The sequence below is a fragment of the Calidris pugnax genome, unplaced genomic scaffold, assembly GCF_001431845.1.
Source record: "Calidris pugnax isolate Ruff unplaced genomic scaffold, ASM143184v1 scaffold44, whole genome shotgun sequence".
Classification (NCBI taxonomy): domain Eukaryota; kingdom Metazoa; phylum Chordata; class Aves; order Charadriiformes; family Scolopacidae; genus Calidris; species Calidris pugnax.
Window position 1 is genome coordinate 24,057,227 of NW_015094506.1, and position 25,461 is coordinate 24,082,687.

Below are 25,461 nucleotides of genomic sequence, written 5' to 3' on the forward strand. Positions count from 1 at the left end.
GCCTTGTTTGAACATTGTGGTACAGAATAGTGAGTGATGGCTCAGGAAAATGGATGAAGCAGGCTGATAATCTGCTGAAATTTTCACTAGTCTCTGCACCAAGTTGTAGGAGCTAAACCACTAGAGAACTGACCTGACTAAAAAGGGGATATTCTTCTCCCTGGTTTACCATTGTCACCATCAAATGACAGTGTTCATGCAAGCAAGGGATGAAAGACAAGAGATCTTAATTTTCTTCCAGCTGTTAGTCATTAGATGGGTTTGGCTGTATCACCCAGTTGTGCCCCTGTCTTGGCAGAGAGCATATAATAGAGTCTTTTTGATGATTTTTTTTTTTTCATTGTTTGTACGTGGCTACTGCAATGGTAGGGAACCTGAGGACAGAAGCAGCCAGAGACTCTGTTTCATCTCTGGCAACATGATTTCTTCCTCTTGTTAATGGACAGTGTATGTGTTAAGGCATGACCTACGGAGGAAAGAAAAGATTCAAGTGGTCGACTGGATAGGTGTCAGGATTGAACGTGAATGTAAAAGTGGCAAGGCTTGGAAACGATGATCATTACAAACAATGGAAATCAGATTTTCCTTGATTTAATGCTAAGTTTCTCTATAACGCTGCATCTATGCTAAATACCCTATATTCATATTTGTGAGTTGCAAAATAATAATCTTGAAGAGTAAGTTGCCTTCTCGCCTGGAACAAGCTTCCCACAGGAGTAGGGAGTAAGGGCCATGGCTGAGTGTCAGATGCACTGTGCAGATGTGACTGAAATTTCATTCACCTGAAGGAAAGAAATGTAAAAATGCCAAGAAGGAACAAAAGGTAGAATTTATATATATTAAAGTTTTTTTTCTGTGTATGTTTGAACACACTCTCTAAGTATATTCAATTTTATGTAAAATGAGAAATAATAATTATTTAGCTTTATTTTTTCCAGGAGCATGATTATGAACACATAACTTTTTGGTATACCAATATCATACTGATTTATGAAATAGCTATTGATGATTTCACTATGTGAAAAATGCTCTAAAAGTGGGAGGTTAGTTACAGGATACCGTTAATGGGTGAGATATGGTTATGTCTGTTTTCCAAGTTACGCTCTCAGTGTTACATCTTCTGCGATATAATATACACAAATATTATGCCATGCATACTCATCAGGAAAACTTCACAGTCTGTACACATAGATATCTCCAAGTCTCATTCTTCAGTCCTTCCTTACATTGATTTCAGGAAGGATTACTTGCATTAGCAAAGAATGCAGGACTGAGTGTTTGCAGTCGTTTTGAATAATGAGTTTCTGTAGGATTCCAGAAATGACATTCAGTTCCTCAAACATTTTCTGCAAAGCAAGCAGCATACTTTGAAGTCTGTGCTAGGAGAAAAAGAAACAAAACCACAATGTGAATCTCTTAAAGTACTATCCTCCTTTTGTGGGATGGTTCAGTGGCTTAATGAGGTTAATTTGTATTAGGTTGTGGGAAATCCTTTATCTACTGTATAGAGGCTTTCATTTCACATGAATGTGACAGATACTGTACTTACTGCACTGGAACTTAATTATTTGATAGCATAAGGAGCTGAAATCCCTACATTTCCTCTCAAGAAATATTCATTGCGTACTCTAGGTGGTAAATAGAAACTAGAGGGTGGTTGGCCTACATTTTCAATGTTTGAAATATCTTTGTATACTTTTCTAGGTTGTTTTGGTTTTATACCTTGAAAATTTCAAGCTTTATTAAAGATTCTCCAAATACTATCAATAGTACCTGATTTTTTTTGCTGTTTTCCATTTTTCACATATATTTTCACTCACCTTTTGAAACACCTTTCTCTATTGTACATGAGTGTAACTGACCTTTTCAATTAATTCCACTCTTTTTCCATAAAAGTCTAAGTGCTTGATTTTCTCTCCCCAATTACTACAAAACAAGTCTTTCAAAAGTTTTGTTTCAGTGTGAACATTTCCCTCACAGAATTTTACAACAGATCTTTTAACTGGCTTCCATTCCAGATGGCTATGGTGCACACTGTACTTTATTTTCTCTTAGCAGGTATGTTATGGCATTTCAGTAGACCTGGTAGAGCTATGTAAAGCTATTTAATAAGAGAATGAGAGGACAACATTTCAGGATCAGGGATACACATCAGAATACAAATAAGGACTCAAAACTAATATAGTGAAAGATTAAGTGGGAGGAAGTTCACATCCTACCACAGAATTCACTTTCTTTTGTAGATTCAGTGTCTGGGTTTTTTACGTACCTCTCATAAAATACAAATTAGTGAATTTTTGTTGGCATGTGTGGGTATATGTGTAATTGCCTGTCAAAATAAAAATTGATGTGTACTTACAGAAGCAGCGTGTGTTTGTTCTACTATAAATTATACATTTGAAATACATCCTAGAATGTTTTTTTTCCATATTCACAAATAAAAAAAATTATAACATTTTATAGAGAAAAATAAATGTATTGATTTAAATTGTTTTATTGACATATGAACCAGTGAAATTGTTTCGAAAAGAATTAAAAGTTATTTTTACAGCAGACTGTGCTGGTAGCTGTAAAAATATTTGCTCATCGTCAAAGGTATGAAAATAACAGAGACTGCAAAGTTCACACAGAGAGTATGAATTACTTTCCTCATCCTCTATTGAATTAAAAGTGATAAATAGTTTAAAAAAAAAAAAGAAAGCATTTTAATGTAATTTTTTTCTCCTATATTTCTGATTTAGATGTAACATTTCAGTGCATCACAATATGATAGATCACGGGTTAATTACTGAAATGTTATATCATTTCAGCTGTAGTACAGCATGATGTGATAGAGTGTAATCTAACCTGACATAGCACCATGCGGTGAGTGACAACAAAGATCACAGACTGTTCAGTTGACTTTGTTCTACTGAAAAGCGCATGCCTGCATGAAATGTTTAGTAGTTTATGTTTTGTTGATGAAGACCCAGAGTCTATTTGCTGCCTGTGGTTTTTGCTTCTGGGCACATTCTTGGGGTCCATAGCGGGCATGAAGTTTGCTTTTCTTCCTCTGGCCTTTTGGGAGCTGATAGTTTGTGGTAACAACTGAGTGAATCCAGGGATCAGCGCTGGGCTCCTGAAAGCGTTTTAGCACGGTCTTCTTCTCATGGAAGCTCTTGTTCATTGTTTGCCACAAGGGATTTAAAAGATAGCTGAAGCATTCAGTACATAAGCTTTGCATAAAGCATACAAAAAGTTAAACAGCAGCAGAAATAGAGGACTTAGGCGTACTGTTATAACACATATTGCCTTGCATAATGAATATTCCTCCCTGTACAATACCATACGTCAGTGCCAGCTAAAAATTCAGATTTCTGTCTGTTTTCCTTCTGATGGAAATGACCTGTCCCCAGAAATATCTGGTCTTGAATCAGTAACCACTGAAAGTTCGGTTAAAATGACTTTTTCTGAACTCCAGATTCTTTGATAACTGGTTGTTGAACCGGAAAGGGTGGTTTGGTAGCTCCTCCCTTACCAAATTGGTCCTCTCACAGGAGTCCAGTAGTCTCATAGGACTCCTCTATTCTGCCAGTTCTTCTCTGTTCATCTGTAGGAAGGTTTTGGGATATCACATCAAAAACTGCATCTTCCCCTGACATAAAGGCTTGAGACAGAGATTCTGAAAACATATGTATGTACGGGTATTTTACCATTGAAACATTTCCATTTTGAAGCTTCTCCCTTAAACAAAAAAAAGTATCTTGGTCGAGACACACAGCTGTTTATGGGAGTCCAGAAATTAATATACTTTCTATGTTAGTTTTATAATGTTTCTGCTTCCAGCTTCACTGGAACAGTCCTGTATGCAGCCTTCTCCAATTGTTCTTCTTTAGCCAATGTTTACTGCCTGAGATAGTTACACTACATTTGGAAAAGAAATCAACTTTATATTCTAGTGTTATCACCGTTGTAATTTTAGTTTCATGCATGGCAGATTGCCTTACAGAGCCAATTTTAATGCATTTCTAATTAAAAAAAACCTAAAACCAAACAGTATGATGCTACCTCGCAATGTTATCAAACTGCTTATCTTCTTATTTTCACAGCTCACCATGTTAAAACTGGGACCTGTGAAGTGGTGGCACTCCACAGATGTTGCAATAAGAACAAGATAGAAGAAAGATCACAAACAGTGAAGTGCTCCTGTTTCCCTGGGCAGGTGGCGGGTACCACCCGGGCAGCTCCTTCTTGTGTTGATGGTACGAGTACTCTATTGATTCATTTCATTGCATGTTCTTAGGGGATTTTGCTGCCTTAATGTTATCAGTGAGAGTCACTCCATTACAGGTAACTATTTAAATTAAGAGTAGGAAGTCTTCTGCATTTTGAAAGGCATGCCCAAGGTGAACGGGAGGAAGATGGGAAAAATTAATTATTTGCTCTGTGGAAATGCTAAGCAAAATTATCAGATGCCAGTGAAAGAGACCTCTTGAGAAGCTTAATTTGATCTAACTAAAAGAGTGCCCTCAGTATTGTATGAAATTCACTTATTAAAAGTGTTTATGCAAAATCTACATGAGCATATCATTTTTATGTGCTGCAGTCTTACGTTTTATTTATACGTTTACTTCTATCATACAGGAACATACAAGCAAACAAACAGAACACAGTTCTGGCTGTTTCGTAGTCTTTTTAGACCAACACTATTTTTCCTATTCACAATGCAATATTAATGTTTTAATTAACAAATCTGACATAGGCTCATATGTTTTATTTGGGAAAATACTAGCTGATTTTTCAAATCTCTCTCTTCTTCTGAAAGAGGAGCAGGATGGATTCACCCTTTACGTGATCTCTTTACTGTTGATATGTTGTTGGCTGTAAATATGTCATCATTAGGGAATAAATTTAATCAGGCTATGCTAGACTATATAGTAGATCAGGCAAAATACACTAACTCAAAAGAAGATATTCTGCTTAAAACTTTGAAATCTGGCTGAGCAAGAACAAAATAAGGGTTGGAGAGAGATCCTGTGAAATTAGCTCCTCAATTGCCATAAAAATTATTAGAATTTTTTTGCCCCTCAATTGCCATAAAAAAAATTAGAAAAAAAAAACCATAGTGAAGAGATTGACTTTGAAGCACAGAGCACCTTGTGCAAATTGAGACCTAATACATAGGAGGTTCCTGGAGCGTGTGGAAGATAAATTTCTGACATGGCTGGTAAATGAGTCAACTAGGGTAGGTGCCCTGCTAGACCTGTTGTTCACAAACAGAGAAGGACTTTTGGGTGATGTGATGGAGGCCATCTTGGGCATAGCGATCACAAAATGACAGACGTTTCGATTCTTGGACAAGTAAGGACTGGGGTCAGCAGAACCTTCGGTTCTGGAGGGCAGACTTTGGCCTGTTTAGGAGACTGGTTGACAGAGTTCCTTGGGAAGCAGTAAAAAATTTCTTCACCGAAAGGATTGTCAAGATTGGAACAGGCTGCCCAGAGAAGTGGTTGAGTCCCCATTCTTGGAGGTATTTGAAAGACATGTGGATGTGGTGCTTAGGGACATGGTTTAGTGATAACTTTAACAGTTGGACTTCATGATCTTAAAGGTCTTTTCCAACCTAAACGATTCTGTGACTCTATGTTTCTAATTTCCTATGAAGATTCTGAGCTGGCTGAAAATCACAGACAAGCTGTCAGTCAATATATTTCTAATGTTTTCCTGGAAAATAAAATAAATGTTGCAACATAATGACACATTAAAGTGTCCGTTTCAACAATGTGCAAATGTGTTTGTGTTCCTGTCTTGTAGCTTCAATAGTGGAGCAGAAATGGTGGTGCCACATGCAACCATGTCTTGAAGGAGAGGAATGTAAAGTTCTTCCAGATCGTAAGGGATGGAGCTGTTCCTCTGGGAATAAAGTAAAAACAACGAGGGTAGGTATAATACCAACTTTACATGTTACCAACAGGTAAAAAAAAAAAAGTGCACAGGAAATTGAGAAGACATCAGTTGAGAAGACTAATGAAGTGTGGGAAGAGACTCATACTGGGATTGGATTTCCTGGTCCTGCACACTTTTCTCAGCACACTTTGCAATTGCTTGAACGTAGTAAACAGTGTGCCAGACCTTCTCAGGTAAGCAGTGGAGATAGCAGAGTTGACCTCTTTTTCAGCTACCAGTGATGATCAAGTATATTATCGTCTGGTATGTATTTCTCTCTGAAACCAGTGAACAAAGTCTATGCAATCTGCTAAGCTCTTCATTTACAGGATAACAAACAAGTGTATTTTTATCAATAACATGGAATTACCATGTTTCTAAAGGCCATCTTGGGCATAGCGATCACAAAATGACAGACGTTTCGATTCTTGGACAAGTAAGGACTGGGGTCAGCAGAACCTTCGGTTCTGGAGGGCAGACTTTGGCCTGTTTAGGAGACTGGTTGACAGAGTTCCTTGGGAAGCAGTAAAAAATTTCTTCACCGAAAGGATTGTCAAGATTGGAACAGGCTGCCCAGAGAAGTGGTTGAGTCCCCATTCTTGGAGGTATTTGAAAGACATGTGGATGTGGTGCTTAGGGACATGGTTTAGTGATAACTTTAACAGTTGGACTTCATGATCTTAAAGGTCCCCATTCTTGGAGGTATTTGAAAGACATGTGGATGTGGTGCTTAGGGACATGGTTTAGTGATAACTTTAACAGTTGGACTTCATGATCTTAAAGGTCTTTTCCAACCTAAACGATTCTGTGACTCTATGTTTCTAATTTCCTATGAAGATTCTGAGCTGGCTGAAAATCACAGACAAGCTGTCAGTCAATATATTTCTAATGTTTTCCTGGAAAATAAAATAAATGTTGCAACATAATGACACATTAAAGTGTCCGTTTCAACAATGTGCAAATGTGTTTGTGTTCCTGTCTTGTAGCTTCAATAGTGGAGCAGAAATGGTGGTGCCACATGCAACCATGTCTTGAAGGAGAGGAATGTAAAGTTCTTCCAGATCGTAAGGGATGGAGCTGTTCCTCTGGGAATAAAGTAAAAACAACGAGGGTAGGTATAATACCAACTTTACATGTTACCAACAGGTAAAAAAAAAAAAGTGCACAGGAAATTGAGAAGACATCAGTTGAGAAGACTAATGAAGTGTGGGAAGAGACTCATACTGGGATTGGATTTCCTGGTCCTGCACACTTTTCTCAGCACACTTTGCAATTGCTTGAACGTAGTAAACAGTGTGCCAGACCTTCTCAGGTAAGCAGTGGAGATAGCAGAGTTGACCTCTTTTTCAGCTACCAGTGATGATCAAGTATATTATCGTCTGGTATGTATTTCTCTCTGAAACCAGTGAACAAAGTCTATGCAATCTGCTAAGCTCTTCATTTACAGGATAACAAACAAGTGTATTTTTATCAATAACATGGAATTACCATGTTTCTAAATAGAAACTGCTGACAATGGTAAGTGTTTGATGCATCATGACAGTATGATCTTCTGGTTCTTTCTGTCTTATATGACTGGGATTTGCTAAAAAATTTTGACAGAGTTTCAGTGAGTTCCTTTTCTCCATTTGACATTTTCTATATTATTGGTTCAAAATTACATTAACAGAAATACATCTAACATTCATCATATATAATGCCTGAAAACAAAGTAAAGCTGCCGTCATCTCATCTTTTCAGTGGCTAACAGAAACAGAAGAATAACAAATTCTTCAGATAAGCATTAAGCACTCAAACTTCCTAAAACTAGTGTTATATCTCTATAGGGTCAACACAGTTGTTCATCAACACAGTTTTTCATCAACATAAACCATAAAATGTACTCTGAGCACACAGATGTGTGTGTATAAGAATAAGCCCCTTCACCCTTACACCCCACCACACATACTGATGACAGGTTTTGCTTTCAGGTATTTAGTAATTGTTTCCAGTGTCAGGCCATAATTTTCTAGTGTGGTGTTTACTCTGTATGGGTGTTTGAGTGTCTATCTCATTTGACTGAAACCTTCCTTGTATAGGCACTAAATTTCTGGTACAGCTTGGGTTTAGTGAAATATAGGATGCACCGAGTTAATTACATTCCTTCTGTTCCACAGAGAACTCTACATGTCTCAGTTTCTGTATGTACATATCTTTAAAACATTTTGACATTTTTTGAAGGAAGGGTACTTTCTGAATGTTTGATGTGCTATCCACTCATGAATCCTCTTTCGAATGTGTTCCTTCTGAAGCCAACCTTGCTTGAATGCTGCCCACGCAACTTTGTACATGCCAAAACAAACCTAATGATATGCATGTAAAATGTGTGTGCATGTACATTATAACCAAAAAGAACTAGATAGAATTTAGTAACAGTGATGGAAACAGAAAAATTATGTGTGTGTGTGTTTTGAAATTTGTCCTGGCTACTACTCCATGGCGCTCTTAGTGTGGAAGAATGCATGCCATTTTATATTTCATGTGAGTGTTTAACAAGCAGTAAGTAAAAATGTGGGTCTGGGTTATGCTTCTGTAGAAAAAAAGAGGTCACAAAAAAGGGAGACATCAATTAGAATCACCTTGACGAGATTTCTTCCTAACATTTTGTCATAACATAGGTTTTTCTACATTGGTCAAGGTTATAAAGTTCTGTCCACTGTTAGGAGTCTACAGAAGCCCAAGGCTCTTGTCCTCCTGGGCTTATGACTCTGTTGCAGACTCATAGATCTGGCTCTTTGCCAGAGTTGGACTTTTGTTGCCCTCCATGGATGGTGGCAATCCTCAGGACTCATTTCCTATCTCTTCAGAATTGAAGCTCTGAAAAAGCCCATCCAGTTCTCTATTTGCCATCCTACATACCAATTCACTACAATGGCTACTATAACCAGCTTGCAGACCTACCACCACTAAAATGAAAACACCAGTCGCCTTAAATCTCCCACGATCTATTCTGCCTCCCAGTTTGTCGAGATAGTGCATGTTTGCTGCTGCTTTCTTTCATTTCCCACACAGCTACAAAGCTGTTTTGAGACTGGCAAACTTGAATTCAGATTTCTGATGGAGAGTTGGTCTCAGTTACTGAAACTGGGTGGCAGTGAATGAAAGTCTCCATCTTTCAAATGCAGGAGGCTGAGATTTTAACAGACGTCATTCTAATGCCTGGAAAAATATACATTGCTGTTGGAAATGTGAATGAGAGTCGCTTATTATCAAAAAGCAAGTACTTTTTCCTAATATGTAGTCACTACAGTATTTTTGTAGTGCCTCTTTCTGCTCCCCAAAGTCTTTATAAAAAAACAGTAAAAATTCTAAAGTGCTCTGTAGTTCCAAACCCTCCTTTTTTTTTTTTTTTTTTTTTAAAAATAAAAAAAATTATACTAAAAAAAAGCAGGAAGGATCAGTCGGGGCAGATCACTGATTATGCTTCTTTAAATTATCTTCCAACCCAACCTAAAGAGGAGCTATAGTATAAGTACCAAACTGATGTCTTGATGTGTTACAACCTCCTGCTGCAAACCCCCCTTTTTTTTTTTTTTTTTTTGAGAAAAATGAAAAGAACTGTACTGAGAGTCAGTATTAAGAAGTCATGAATAATAAGTTTCTGATTGTCAAATGAAATAATCCAGGTGATTACCATGTATAATATAAAAGCATAAAGAAACAAAATCTAACTGAACAGCTTGGGTAATTTAAGTGTGTTGCAGAAAAGCCTGGTGAAGTCTTTCCTTTCAGGCCTAAGAAGGTCTATATTCACCTCCAAACATTTTCTGTGAATTTGCATCCTTCATGTGCAGAAAAAGTAACCCAATTAACCACTGAAGTACTATCTTCGCTTCTGCAGGATACCAAGTTTAAAAGCAGTATCTACGTTTCCACATCTTGAGCTGTTAATAGTTAAGCACTAGGTGAGAGATAAAACCAGTGGAGGAAGGAGGTATTTTGCTTGTCCACCTCTGTTAGCATATTTAATCAGACTAGTGTAAAAAATGACGATACTGACTTCTTATTACTTATGGTATTAGTCACTAAGCAAAAAGGCCAAGTGAATAGTGAGGGAAAAAGAATTGATTTTTAAAATGTAGTCTACTTGACATTTTGCATTTTGTTCAGCTATGGGGATCTAATAAGGTAATACATGAATAATGAATTGGAAATAGTGTGAATGTTATGGTACTCAGAATTCAAATGTTAAGAAAAGTTAGGTGGAAATTATTTATCTTCAGAATGCAAAAACAGGTATTATGGAAAGTTTAAACTGTTTTCCCAAGTTTGCATACTAGTGGGAGAGGGCCAACATTAGGAGTTAACCATGGAAAAGGAATGAACACTGGGTGGGGGAGGCAAGTGTGTATAAAAGGGCTGAGTATTGAGTTAACTTGTGCTGATTTAGAATTTACTATTGGGTCTATGTAGCCTGCAGGAAGGGGAGGGGAGAAAAGGGAATGACAATTTAGTTAAAACAGTGATTTTGTTTTTACTTCAGATAAAGAAATGTGTTTTGTTCCTGAGCATTATATCGCAACAAAAGAGGATGCTCAGGAACACATTAGAAGAGTTATGAAATTATTATGTGCATAGCGAGATTTACCAGGCACATCGTGGAGTTCTCCTCCAGACTGAGAAACTGTTGTGAGCAATTTAATTTTTTTCTATATAGCTAGTCTCAATGTTTTGATAAATAAAGACAAAACTTTTGTCACTTTGCCCTCTTTAAATGATGACAAAAGTGTTAATAAAGGAGGAAAAAACCCAAAACCCTTTGAAATATTTTTTACTCTTATAGACTTTTTCTAATATAATTATTTTTATTTAAAAAGCTGTCTTGGTTATGTTCCCTTTCCTTTTTGCAAATTAAGGAAATTGTCTGTTTAAACAGAGGAATTTTCCCACCAGTACATGTCCTTTTAGAATTGACTTGTTGGTATAATACCACCAATAATACTAATGCGGCCAAGATAAATTAAACAAAAAATATAGATATAATGCATAGCAGGTATTGATTATTAACCTCTGAAAAACTCTACAAACTGAAAGTGAACAATGTTTTCCTATAAACAAGTGAAAGAAGTATTTTCAGACAGGTCATAAAAGGCCATCTTTTGGAAATAAGCATCCAACTTCTGGAATAGCTGAGCATCCACACGTTTATGTGCGGCAGAAGGAACTGCAATTGTCACTCTGAAAAATGACTATTATTTTTAATGTGTGGGGGAAAGCACATTGCAGAACAGAAAGAAATCAATATCTAATACATTACTATGTAACTATATGCCAAACCAATATTAGAAATAGAGTACTGTAAAAAAATAAAATAAATATTACAAGGATAGAGAGAAATAAAAGAAAAATATTACAGGGCCAAAAATAAATCCATATTGAGTATATTTATCTACATTCCAAATCCAAATCTGTTTTCCAAATCAATACCAGAGATAGACGACTAGTGTGAAAAGAGCAGAAATATTGCCAGGATGGAGAGAAATCCATACTGAGAGTGTTTATCTACATTCCAAAACAATATTGGAGAGAGCCTGAAGTCAGATATTTGTAATATTCCATTTAATCTAATTTTGCATTATGGCATCCAGAGTTGAAAAGAAACTAAAAATTGAATAACATTCTTGGAAGAGGAGAACGTGTACCATCCAAACACACCAACTGGCTGCACGTGAAGCCAAATGGTGTTCAGCATGTGCATTCCAATACTCTAATGCTATCTATAAATACTGCTTACATTTTTACCTTATCGCCTCTTTCTCACTTGCAGATACTGGACTGTTTCTAAATTAATTACAGCTGCTGAAGGGAGAGGCAGTAATTTTATTTATGTTTCAATTTATAAAATCTGCTGTTCATAACCATTTCAGCACAAGGAATGAAAGTACCTCTGGTAGGAACCTTTATGTAGTGATGTTTTGCAGTGGGATACTGAGATTCCCAGTATCAGGAGGCAGCTTTAGTGGTGACTACTACCAGTGCTGTCATAACCACTGCTTGTGTAAGACAACATAATACAAGGGAGCTAAAATGTGATCCTGGATATGAGAAGGAAAAGGCATTTTTCTTGTAACTGAGCCTGATGTCAGACTCAGCAATGCAGCTATCTTAGTTGTTGATCTGTGCTTCTTCTCATGAGGAACAGATGCATAGGTTCTTTAAGCAACAGCAAAGGAGGGAAAAATGGAACAAGTATTACTGTTTTTTTCTGCCAAAGTTAAAAAGAAATATTGCCATTGTGGTAGCCTCTTCCCTCACATCTTTATTCCTCTTCCTCATCCAGACTTCTCAAAAACAGCAGAAATAGTGACACCTAATTAGAAAAAGCAGAAATTCATCGTATAAACATTGTGTATAGGTTATTCTAGGATGTTTCCGATAGGCCAGACATATGGTAGTTGTGGTCTTTCAGTGCTAATAAGGCAATGTATTTCCCATATGACATTTTTTCAGTGGAAAATTGCTACTAATTTCCACTACATGAAACAATTTGCCTTTTTCTTTGACCACTGTGAAACATGAAATACTTACAGGATAAATCAATGATCTGCCATGTGTCAGTAGTAAGTAATGACAGGAAGTGCTTTTCCTAATATTATTTAAGGGGCTGTATGAATAAATTAAGGAAAAACCTCAATGTAAAACTGGTCTATCCCCCTGCCTCACTTCAGACCCTCTGTCTGTACACTCCTCACTTTCTACTTTAATTTCATATGAAGATTTATAGGAATAATACACATGCATACAGTGACTAGCGATACCTTGTGATTCATAAAAAGGATGTGATTACAATATAAGTAAGTGCGCAGACTGTAGCAAAATATTACCCGTGGAAAAGAGTGATTGCACTTGTGACAGCCTCTTTGTTGCTATGGTATCTCTTTCCATGCCTTTGGCTAATCTGTCACTAGGAGAAATTTGCAGCTGTCTCAGCATGTTTCTCATTGCTAACTCAGAGACCCACTGTATTTAATCTGGCATTAAAATAGCAATAAATGGTATGCACTCATTTTCCTAAAAATACATACAAGTTTCAGGGGGCAAATGAGTTTGCAATGGAAACAGGGTGACATTTTCTGAGGTCAAGCTAGCTTCTTGTATTAGTCAGTAATTATTGTTGTGATCTAGCATCACAATTCTTTCGTATAGAAGCTCTGTATTTTTTGTAGGGGAACCTAAATGTAATCTTTTGAGAACTTACACATTTTGGTGAAAATAGTTAGCCGACGCATGTTACAAGGAATCATCGGTATTCAGGGATATGCAATTAACTGATTTTCTTAAAAATAGCTGCTACATACCAAATTTACTTCTTTAATGTGAAGTTGGCATGCCTAGTTCTGCCCTATGAAAAGGTTCCTGTTGCCAGTCTACATTTGACATGAGTTTAGGCCTACAGCTTGATGATGTTCATTCGTAGATCACAGAAATCTAGACAAGTCGTAGTCTTTCCCCAAAGGCAAATGTACTTAAAAATGCCCAGAACACACAAGTTTGTTAGTTCTGTTCTGACTCTGAGTCCTAAAAACTGAAAGTGAGAAACATCAAAAGTACTGTGTTCAGTTCTGGGCCCCTTACTACAGGAAGGACATTGAGCTGCTGGAGCGTGTCCAGAGGAGAGCCACTAAGCTGGTGAGGGGTCTAGAGAACAAGTCATATGAGGAGAGGCTGAGAGAACTGGGTATGTTTAGTTTGGAGAAGAGGAGGCTGAGGGGGGACCTCATCGCCCTCTACAACTACCTGAAAGGAGGTTGTAGAGAGCTGGGTGTTGGCCTGTTGTCCCAAGTGAATAACGACAGGACCAGAGGAAATGTTCTAAAGTTGCAGTAGGGGAGGTTTAGATTAGATATTAGGAAGATGAAAGGCTCAAGGAGCTGGGACTCTTTAGCCTGGACAAGCGAAGACTGAGGGGAGACCTTATTTATGTTTATAAGTATCTAAAGAGTGGGTTGAAGGATGTTGGAGCCGGACTCTTTTCAGTGGTTTCCAGCGACAGGACAAGGGGCAACGGGCACAAGCTGGAACATAGGAAGTTCCATCCAAATATGAGGAAAAACTTCTTTACAGTGAGGGTGACGGAGCACTGGCACAGGCTGCCCAGGGAGGTCGTGGAGTCCCCTTCTCTGGAGATCTTCAAGACCCGCCTGGATGCAGTCCTGAGTGATGTGCTCCAGGCGTTCCTGCTTTGTTGGTTTTTGTCTGTGAGTGGGTGTGGGGATTGTGTGTGTGTTGGTTTGTGTTTTTTGGTTTTTTTTTTTCTGTTTGTTGTTTTTTGGGGTTTTTTTTGTTGTTCTGTGGTTGGACCCGATGATCTCAAAGGTCCCTTCCAACCATGAATGAATATTCTGTGAAAAGAGAGAATAAGTTAAAGGTGATACTCGTAGGTATAGCTCTTTTGGAAGGAGGGAGCCTGTGAATGCATTACTTGAAAGAAAATTATTTCTGAATACATAATAGTATTTTTATTTTTTTATTAGCAGCTTTTGCCTAGAAGGTTTGCAGTTTTTCCTTATTTGTTTTTCAATCCTTTGTTGCATCTCCTTGTGAATGCGCTGTCTTGTCTCTAACTACTCAGAAGGGTTACTCAAATTTTTTTTGTGAGTAGACACACTGTAAAAATCATGAGAAATGAAATCTTTTGCAATCCCTTCATCACTCTCAGATTGTTAGTAATATATGCTGTGGTTTATACATTTTTATGCGGTAATAGTTTTTCCTAAGGTAAGACTGCAGCTAGAATCCATTGTAAAGCATCATTTTAGCTTCTGCAGAATCTAAAAATTGACAGAATTACTCTGAAATCAAAGGGATATATTTCTGAAATATTTAAAGAAAAATGAAAGCGGATTTCAGTTTCATGTCATTAATTAACTAATCAGTGATTTTTGCAAGCATTAATTTCTTCCACGTGGGAATCCTCCACTCCATCAGTCCAGCCAAGAGGTTTTCTGCCTTTGTCCCAAAAGATTCAACTTGTGATTTATTTTTCTTTCTTTTCTTTTTTGCCCCCAATTTGCTCTTTGCTGGCATGTTTGAGATACTGGCCTCATGTCTGAAGAATAATTTTCTGCCTCTGTGATGGAAAATAAGAATGAGTTCTGAAGCCTGTATGTAAATTACTGGTTTTCTCCACTTCTCCAGAAGTGGAAAAGTCCTGACACTGAAATAAAAGACGTTTCAACTCTGATTTGTAGCTCCATTCTGCCAGTCTCTTTGCCCTTTCACAGCTGTGCAAAAAGGGCTCTTTGAATGTCTAGCAGACCTTTTTAGTTTTTCTGGGAAATCCTTGTCAGCTTTTACTACCTCACAAGTTACCATACAGGAAGATGATACTTAAATGCCAGTATTGTGTGAGTCATGCTGGCATGCTCTAAAACTAGTGCTTCTTCCTTGTCTCACCCTCCTTTGCAGTCTGTAAGAGCTTCTTTGGATTATTTCTGCAAGTCAGAAATGATACATTTCAGCTCAGAGGGACTAGAGTGTTCTGAAACCTCACATTACCTACTACCTAAATAGCTGCAGGCAGAACTCTTGCCTCTTTCCATGGGTGTTTGGCACAGGCTTCACAAACTGCATCACTGCTTAGTTGCAGAACTGATATGAGGGACTGGAAAAGTGGCCCCAACTGTCCAAAAGGTATTACTTTCAATTCTCCAGAATCCCAAAGTTTTCTTGAGGTATTTTCTTACTTATTAGGACTGTTTCTAGAAAATCCCAGAAGTACTGTCCTGTCACAGCTCTGCTTTTCTGCCTTCTAAAGGAAATGGATAATAATATCGAGCAAAGAAAGTCAGTCATACAGGGCATTACGCACAGTCACGGATGGACCGTACAACTCTCAAACCAGTTGAAAACACATTACTCAGATATTATTCCCTTGCAGAGGAAAGTGAACGTGGATGTAAATCTTAGTTTTTTCTCCATAAGAATAATGAAGATAGTCCTATCCTGTCAGAGTACTGTTCAAAATGAAGAAAAGACATATTTCAGGCAAGAATAACTTTAAGATTTATGTCTAGCACTAAATAAAAAAAAAAGAAGAAGACCGACATAAAATTAATTTCCATAAGAATTCAAAATTGTTCACGTTTTTCATAGCTTGTAGTTTACTACTTCTTCCACCTCGATGAACACCAAGTTCAGCTTTGGAAAGACACAACTGCTGTGCGTGGAGAGAAACTACAAAGGACTTAATGTGTTCTTTAAAATGGACTTTGAGCTTTCTTCTGCGGCATTATTAGCATACACAGATGATTCCATCTCAGGTCTGACAGTCCTGACTTCATCCCCTTCCATATCTGCAATGAGAAATATCTTAGAGCTCTGAAGTGAAGATTGTGGGTGAAGCTACAAGATATCCAGTTCACCATGACTTATCTGTTTGATGTGAGCCATAGAATTACATTGGCAAGACCTCTAAAACAGGAGTGAACACAAATGTGTCTCCAGTTTATGAAGATGGACACAATCTCAAGGAAACCTTGGATTGTGTCTAATCAACATGTATCTACAAACTCAGTAGTAATAGAAGATTTGAGATTTTTATTGGAGCTGCATGTTTTAAGAGGTCCAAAAAAACTCTGCCTCTTCAGGTTCAAGAATGTCAGAAAATATCTTGCTGATGCCAGACAGAAGAACAACAGCTTGTCCTTTATCTTGAATTCAAGCTTTGTGGCCCAGGAACATGTTCCTGCCAAAAGAAGACCTCTGCTTGTGCTGTTACCAATTCAGACAAATCCCTGAAAAAACAGAGTAGTTGCTCGTCTAGAACCCTGCAATCCCTCTGTCCTTCCCCCATGTCATCTTTTCAGAGGGACTTTGGAAACGAGAGCATAGCAAATTTTTCATCCTCAAGGCATCATTCTAATTCCAGTTGCTAATAATTATTGTTCAACATTTTCAATGTATGAAAAAGGAACAGGAGACTTCCTCCTCAAATGCAACTTGGCGAATTTGAAGCTGATTACTTAAAAAGCCAATTTCTTTTTGGAGCAGCATTCAAGAAGTTACCAGAGTCTTTTTTTCTCTCTCTTGACCTTAAAGCATTGGCACTTAACATTCCTGAAATTTGAAGGCAACAACCTCTTCAGAGCCTTTTGGTCTTTCCTTCATTACTTGAGATTTTAGAATACCAGTCTCCAATTGTGATTAGCTACTCTGATTCATTCATACTTACCTTATCTTGGATCACATACTGGTCAGAAGATAATGCGAAGACGCAGGTAGGAAGACAACTGGCCAGGCTTTATAAGGAAGACAAATTAAACTGAATACCAAAGCAGGTTCTTAGTTACATTTCTAGAGTTCATTTTTCCCTTTGCCATGATACATCCTTTCTGAGTACCATGAAGTTCAAAAATAGTATCAAGATGATCCCCAGAACAGAGGAGTTGTAAGAAGCTGTAACTTTCACCTGCAAATCTCCATAATACTGAAGCCAGAAGATATTTCTAATCAGTTCAGGAACAAAGCTACTAACATGCATCAGTTTATCATGAGTTCAAGGCAAATGCCAGGAAAAAGCAGCAAAGCTATCATTTTTATGGAATTAATACCAGTGTGTTATGCTGGATGTGTTGAAAGGATGCCCCAGGAACTTGTGACCAATTTGATGTAAAAAACACCAGAGAAGGACAGTGAAATGTTGTCATTTACATGCAACTTCAAGCACGGAGAGTGGATATGCTCTCTGCTTTCTGTTTAATTTATTTGCTTATTAAATTGACAGGACTGGTTGCTCTTTTCCCTTATTTTTCTCTGATGACCAAGATGACTACAGCTATTAGTTGGGAATCAGCAACAGTAATCTTGACTGCTTCTTAGTGAACCAGACTTTATGTATTTTTCCCTGGGCAATGACAAAGCCTTCTAATTGTTCATCTATGACAGCATTTAGGTCAAAACCTTTGAGTCTTCCTTTTCCCTCGTTCTATTTAAACTTGAGACAGGTTGACAAGGGTTTTTCTGAAATCCTTCAAATCTTCCACCTTTCCGCTGTTTCTTATCTGTATTTGAGTGATGGTGTGATGGGTACTCATAAGGGAGAAAGTTATAATTAGATACTCGAAAATAATTTTATATTCTCTGAATGGGTACCCACCACTCTGTCAGAACCCACTACTTTGCCTAAAATTTCTCAAAGCATGGAAAAGTCTTTTCTTCATGTGGAGATTCTAAATGGATGGAAAGAGAGAGGAAAATGATCCAAGGGTTTCGAGTTCATGGCTGATTCATTGTTTTTAAACATTTTTTTTCCTGCCTGGATGTTGCTCTGCTGTTTTCTAACTTGTTTTTCAGTTGTCTTATATTCCCTCAGCTGTGGCAGTATTCCTGGAGCCAAATGTGAGTGCACTACCTCAAAATGCCAGCAGTGGAAACTGGTAAGCAAGTGGGGAAAAATCACCAGAGGAATCTCTGAAGCTTGGGACAAAGGCAGAAAACACATCAGTACTGCACTAGCAGAGCAGCAGGTACCCTCATAGAGAAGATAAAACACAGGTAAGGAAATAATTTACATTTCTATTTTGATCTCGTCCAAATGGCTTGTTACTCTCCCTTCTAAATCCCAGAAAAAATAACACACCATGAACATCTAAAGGAGAAAAAGATATCAAATGTGATTAATTTAGACTACCTGATTTTTTAGCTAGGGTAAGTTGAAGTTCAATCTTACCCAATTCCTGAAAAAATATATTTAAAGATGAAAATCTGTTGGCAATTTGGCAATTTAAAACCTCAACCTAGTTTTAAAATAAGGCTGAGTTGGGATTTTTTTTGGCTTTGTTTTTTCATTTTTAGACTATTAAACACAGGAAACCACTTGTTACAGGTTTTTCTTTCCAATCAAGAACAACAGTAGGCTTTTCTTTAGGTAATTGAGATCAGGTCAAGCCAAAGACAGAAGGACTCTATTCCCATCCCCCCTTCTCCATTAACTTTCTCACAGTTGGAAGGATAGCATGACTCCTGATTATGCTTCAGTTTCCTCATCTGTAAAAAGGAAGTAGGTTGTTTTCATCTCCCACTTGAGAAGACTAGGTGGAATAAGTGGTGTAAAAGAGAAGAAAATTACATTTATTTAATTAATTGTCTTGCAGTCTTTTATGCCGCCATGCTGCAGTCCCACTATGGAGTTGTGATCACCACAAAAACCTCAAGAGGATATATCCTTGTCTGAATTGCTACAATTATTATCTGTTACAGAAAGTAAAATAAGGTTTATGCTTAAGTCTTCTTTTAATATAAAACTGTTGGCTGTAATTGAAAAATTTTGTGAAGTTAAAACAATTCTATCATAAACTTAATTTCTCTGCTGAGTTACAGAAACATTGAGAAAGTTTAGGTATGTCCATTGTAGTGGCATTACCTTTTGAAAGAGAATAATAATAATGTACATTTGAAAGACTAATGAATTAGATTTAGACGACATAATTCATATGTCTTCATCAGATATACATTATGATAATTGTCCCAGTGAGTTGTATCAATTAAGTTTATTTTGTAAACAATCAAGTTCAAGGGAATATAAATACAGAGCCATATTAATTTGTTTCATAGTATTTAAGTGTGTAGAGATTTTATTAAAGCAATGAGTTATCAAAGTTATGTTTAATCTTGTAATGTATGTTTCTAATGACCTGCAGCATGCTATTTGTTACAAAGCCTGAAAAAAAGAAAAAAAAGGAAAATAATAATCTCTTTGTAAGCATTATTTAAAGAAATTAATTTAGGTGATATTTTGAGGTGCTGTACAACCCTTTTAGGAAGCAACCATTATCAGCAGAACCAAAAACTGCCTCAAATATCTAGATAAGGAAGTAGCTGTCTGAATTGAATATTGTCTTTTGAAATGTGTCATCTGTTATTTTATGGTGTTTCCTGTAACCTACTAACCATAGAATTGACTGTACGTAGAATTCTTCTCAGAATGCTCACATTTTTCCTGCTGTAAACTTTTGGGGGATTTCTGGGGTTTTTTTTGAGTTTGGGGTTTTTTTGTGAGTTTTGGTTTTGTTTTGTTTTCTGGGTTTTTTTTTGTTTGTTTGTTTTTGTTCGTTTTGTTTTACTGCAAAAATATATGGGAAGAAGACACTCAAGTCTTTCATTTGGAAGCAATCATATTCTGACTTCATGGTTCTTTTCTGTAGCACAGGTCTATCCATGGACTTATTTTCAAAGAACTTTTCAATTACTGTTTTTGCATAGTTAAAGATTGCTAATATACTTGCAAAAATGAGTGTTATCTATCAGTTTCTATTGTTTTTTGGTGACAAATCAATAGGCTTGAATTTGAGTATGTTTAAACCTATTCCTTTGGGGTTACTGTGATATCTTCGGGTGTGTTTTTGATGCCATTATCTTTTGCTAAGAGAAGTTGTTCTGATCCTGAAACATGTTTTTTCCTGTCATTTTGTACTTTTCCTTGTAAGTTAAAGAAAATTCCACCTATCCCAGTTTTGTTTTCTGTAACTAATTCCATAACAGTGTAGTACTTGACATGTGTTTGTTTCTTAGGCAAACGTGTAAAACTCCTCAAGTCCGAATGGAGAAGTAGAGAAAGGAGGTTTCTGCTGTGCCTGATGACAATTTTTGATTTTTCCACACACACAAAATATTCTGGCTCCACGTTGGAGCACTAGTTGTGATGAATCCTAGTCTTGGTCGGATTCTAAGGAAGGGCCAGAACGTTCGTTGAGGAATAAAGAGTCAAACCACTCCAGAAAATGTGTTCCAGCCCTGGTTTATTACTCACAGAGCAGCAGGTGTGTACAAATACAGGTTTACACAGTATTAACAGGAATTTTTGTACCTTACTCCTCATTGTAGTTGCTTAGTTTGCTGCAGAAGCCCAGGAATCATGGCTTATTTGGGTAGAGCTTCAGGAGGGTGGTTGGAGAGACTCTGCATTGCACTCCTAAACAGCCTTGTTGTGTCAGTCAGATGTTTCAGGGAGTCTTTAAGTGTCTTTCTTCACTCACTCACCTTTCAAAGGCAGACCCAGTTGATGAATTTAAGTTACTATCATGGGAAAGCAACAGCGACTCTGGAGAAAAGACCAGCACTTAGAAAGGAAGTATATCCTGGTGAATTCAGTTAGGTGTCACTTATGTAGTTGAAAGCTCAGCATTCCATACTGGATTCAGAAAAAGTTGGGAAAGGGGTATTTCCAAGATATTCTTAAAATATGCTATATGTTGTCTGTTTAATCTTGAAACCATGTTTAAGAGGAAGAACTCTTCCATTTTCAGGAATATGCCATGCTCTAAAGTATTTTTCCTTTACCTGTTTTTCTTGTCCTAACTTTATTTGGAGCAAGTAGAAAGCTCAATTTACATGTGAAAGGTTTCCGAAGCCTTTCAGTTTTAATTAAAATTTTTAACCCTGATTGTCTAGGGTTAAAAACATTAACATCAAAAATTTCTTGCTGAAATCATTGAGCAGTGGGAAAACATGAAATACAGAATTATACTTCAAATGGCATTGTGTGAAATGGGTTTTCAACATGTTTATTTCTCTCTAATGGAAGGTCCAAAGTACAAGAATTATCACAAATGCAATCCTGATTAGTCACAGTGCAATAAAAGTATGAAAGAATTCAAAGCTTTAGAGTCTGGTGATTATCAAAGACATTGGAAACTTTTGAACCTTTTAAGTGTACTGGGAAATGTTCTGTTTAATTAATAAAATGAGTTAGAGATGTTTGCTGAAGGACAGACCCGAGGATCTAGAATTCTAAATTGCTCTATTACAGGCTTGGGAACATGTTTAGACTAACATTGTGCATACTGCTATGCCTAAAATAAAGTTAAAGGAAAACTTTAAAGCTCTTGAGTCTTAATATCAAAAATTAGGTAGGACCAAAGGTTTATGTGCAGGAATGAAACATTTGAAGCCTTGAAAAAAGGTCTATCAGTATGTCACCTTCTCTGAAGGTAAATGAGTCCATATAGTTGTCATTAAATATCTGTTTTCCAAACTGCTCACAAATCACTCAAATTTCACTTTTTGTCATTAGCACAAGTCAAATAGTGGTCTGTGATACTGAAAGAAGAGCCTGTTTCCTAACTCACAGTTCTTTGCTGGAGTTACTTTATCAAGTGTACCCTAGAAATACGCTTGAATCACCTTAACATTTCTCGGACTTTTGATATGGTTGCTTGTGCTGCCAGAAACTTAGATATCTAGCATAAACATCCAAACCCACACCTATCTTCTGTTAGTGCATATGTATTTAGATGTCCTGTTGCAAAAAAGTCTTTATCAGATCTTTTTGTCCAGCTTTCCCACTTCTTTAGAAAACAAATTTCAGGATTTTCAAGCTGTGAGGAAATTGCGAGCCTGTCCTTTGTTAATGTTTGCAACATACTTTTAAGTATCGTTGGCACAAGGTAGTAGTAGTAGATCAGAAGCACCTTCCAAGCTTACAAGTTGAATTATTTCAGTGAATAAACATGCACAAGTGGCAATGCAAACTGTCATTTGCTTTCATAAGCCACGTATGAATGAGAGTGCATGGCAAACACGCTCTATGGATTTTGAAGTTCCAGGAAATAGTGTGCTTCCATCTGTTCAAAAGTTTCATTTCCAACCTCGACCTCATTCGCAGAGGACATAAGTGGAAAAAATGCATTGGCAGATGTTTGTTTCTGGTTGTATGGGCCCTTCTGTTTCTGCATTGTAATATTCATATTAGACTTTTAATACCAAAACAAAGTTATTTATGTCATGGAAAAATATGACTGATATAGCCCTCTTCAAGTCCATTCCATATTTGGAAAGGTTCGCTAAAGAATCACTTTGTTGACCCTGTTTTATTAATTTTTTGTGTGTGTGGTCTGCTTCTGTACAGTATAAGAATATAAAAATAAGGACACAAAATGGATGGAAATGTACTTCATACAATTAAGGGCTGTCTTATCTCTGTGTCTTGGACAACAATCCATATCTAGGCATTTCTTCAAGCAATTTCTTAGGCCTAATTCTTAAAACATTTATTTAGGGAATTCTTATGACATTACCTGCATTTCACTTGTCTCATGTTGTACATTAAATATATTTGTGAGCAACTTTTTATTTTTTGAAGAAATCCCCACACCATTTTTATTTCTTAAAGGCACTTAATATTTTACAAAAGAATGCTAGGGGTGCCAAGATGGATTTTCTTTGTCTCATGAAATTCCACTTTCAAGATCAGGGTAAGCTACTCATTACTTTAAAGAAAATAGTCTCCCCTCTCTGTCTTACGTATCTCAGGGTAAAAGAAGATAGTTTGATGATTCTTAAGTATGCTCAAATGGAACGCAGACTATGACCATACGCACAATCGTATACAGTTTATGGAACAGTTCTAATTAAAAAGAACTGGTTTTGAACAGTATTATATTCTTTCTGTTTCTTGTATTTATTTACATTCTCTGGTGGAAACCTGGAACAGAGGGTCCATTATACTGCTGAATCATCTGTGGAGGGAAGAAACACTGGCTTAAAAATTGTATTGATACATAATTCTGATGACATTATAATAGGCTTCCCTCCAAGCACTCCCCCTGACTAAATTTTGTTGTTTACTGTGCATGATGGAGAAGAGGTAGAATTGGAATTGCAAGGGCACCCATAGAAAAGCAAGTTGCTAAATTTCAAGTGCTTGACTTCTCAAACTTGTCTGTTTTTAATATGGATTTTGTGTATGGTTTGCCATAAACATAGACAAAAATTGAAAGAGTTGCCAGTTGAAAAAATAGTAATGTACAAAGTTGTGTTATGAAATGTTCCAACACAGACTGATTTTAATATATTGTATATTGTTCTCTATTTTCTTCTAGCATTATTAAATAATAATTAATTCTGTGCCTCATTTGCATGTATAAACTATTCTATAGTTAGCAAGTAATTAGTGATACATTTGTTTTTCTGAAGAAATAGAAGATTTGTGCTATACCTGTCCTGATCATGTGATGCTTAGGTGCATGAAAGTAAGGAAAAGCACTTTACAATTCAGAGAATATTTACTCAGCTATTCTTCACATGCTATAGTCTTGATTTTCCTCTTCTAAAGCAGATGGAAGTCTTGAGTAAAAGTATCAGGCTGGGTTTTTCTGGGTTTTTCTATTCCTATTGAATAGATGGTATTATCTGCTGTATTAATCAGCTTTGGGGATTTCACAAGCGAGGACGTTTTTCACCCAGCAGCACTGGAATAGAGGTTGTCCAGAAAACCTCTTGAGCTGGTAGCTTTTCTACTGTGCTGATTTTGAAGTCTTTTCATCTCTGGTCCATTCTGGGTTACCCTGGCAAAAATGCTGTACCCAAAGAATTAATCTGGTTGGAACATTTAGTGAGCAGAAGAAATGTGGAAAACTTCAGTTGCACTTAATTATATATTTTTGCTTTAAAATACAAGTGAGTTCACATACAATTGTGGCCAATTTACAGCAGCCACTCACTAATTTAAATTAAACAGTCTGCAACTGCAGAGTAATTATACTTTAATTGCACATTTAGTACAAGAAAGTGAAAAGAGTCTAACACATTATATTTATGATATAACAAGCATGTGAAAAAATATATTAGCATAAAGGGAGCAATTATGTTCCAAGAATGAACAAATTAATTCAAATCAACACCTAGGATGCTAAAGGTTTTATGTCCTTTTTTTCATTTCTATTGTTAAACAGAAGCAAAGTTAATTTTCCATACATATTAATTATTAACTGAAAAATTGATTAGACTTGATTTGCACCCATTCAGTGTATTACTGTTGTCTTAGGATTTTAAAGATCTGACACTGCTCTCACTCTCCCTTTTCCTATAAAGACCTTTGGTGTAATACCTTGCTTCCGAGCCACTCAAACCAAATAGCTTTTACTATATCCAAACTTAGGCATTACTGGAAATACCATCACTAGGTATTAGCTAAAATTTCATTGCTTCATTATGAAATTGCCTTTAGCATCTGGGAGGTCTATTCTCTCCCTTATGTGTATGGATATATAACTTCCATTAATGTTAATGGCTGATGTGTGCTTGCAAATAATAAGTATTATGTTCTTACACACATGTAACTGTGAACCACTATGCATGTTACGCAGAGTAGCAGTGCGTGTGACCTGGAAGTTAAGAGAAAAAGAAGGAAAAAAAAAAAAAGAAAGGGGGCAGGTGGAATAATAAAAAATCTGGCAAGGGAAAGTAGTTAAAAACTCCAATCATGTAATCATAAAAGCTAGGAATATGCAGCTTGACTTTCTGTGCAGGCTGTATAAACAAAATGACCTTCGTATATGATTAGTCAGTTGTTATAGACCAGAGACTTGAATGGCTCTCTGATTTTTTTTTTCTTTATATCACTTATTTATTCTATGTAACAGTGTATGTTGCTTTTATAGGGATTTTTTCACCACATGATTGTAGAGCTAGATGAGGGGAGCAGACAGGCCTGCAGATTATTATTTTACTGAGTTTCTTTATGACTGAAAAGAACTCCGTCGTATGTTCTTTGCACTT

At 36.7% G+C, this 25,461-nt stretch overlaps 1 protein-coding gene across 2 annotated transcripts in view; it reads left to right on the forward strand.

Annotated features, from left to right (window-relative positions):
* Window positions 1-25,461, forward strand: part of FAM19A2 (family with sequence similarity 19 (chemokine (C-C motif)-like), member A2) — a 186,656-nt gene that overhangs the window by 156,553 nt on the left and 4,642 nt on the right. Inside the window, exons 3-5 of one of the 2 annotated variants that reach the window (XM_014964002.1) lie at window positions 4,089-4,241; window positions 5,794-5,918; window positions 20,476-20,723. In XM_014964002.1, the coding sequence (XP_014819488.1) occupies window positions 4,089-4,241; window positions 5,794-5,918; window positions 20,476-20,487 (290 nt within the window). In that variant the 3' untranslated portion in view covers window positions 20,488-20,723. Of the gene's footprint in view, window positions 1-4,088; window positions 4,242-5,793; window positions 5,958-20,475; window positions 20,724-25,461 lie in introns of those variants that run through there. The other variant, XM_014964001.1, reaches the window with a different exon arrangement.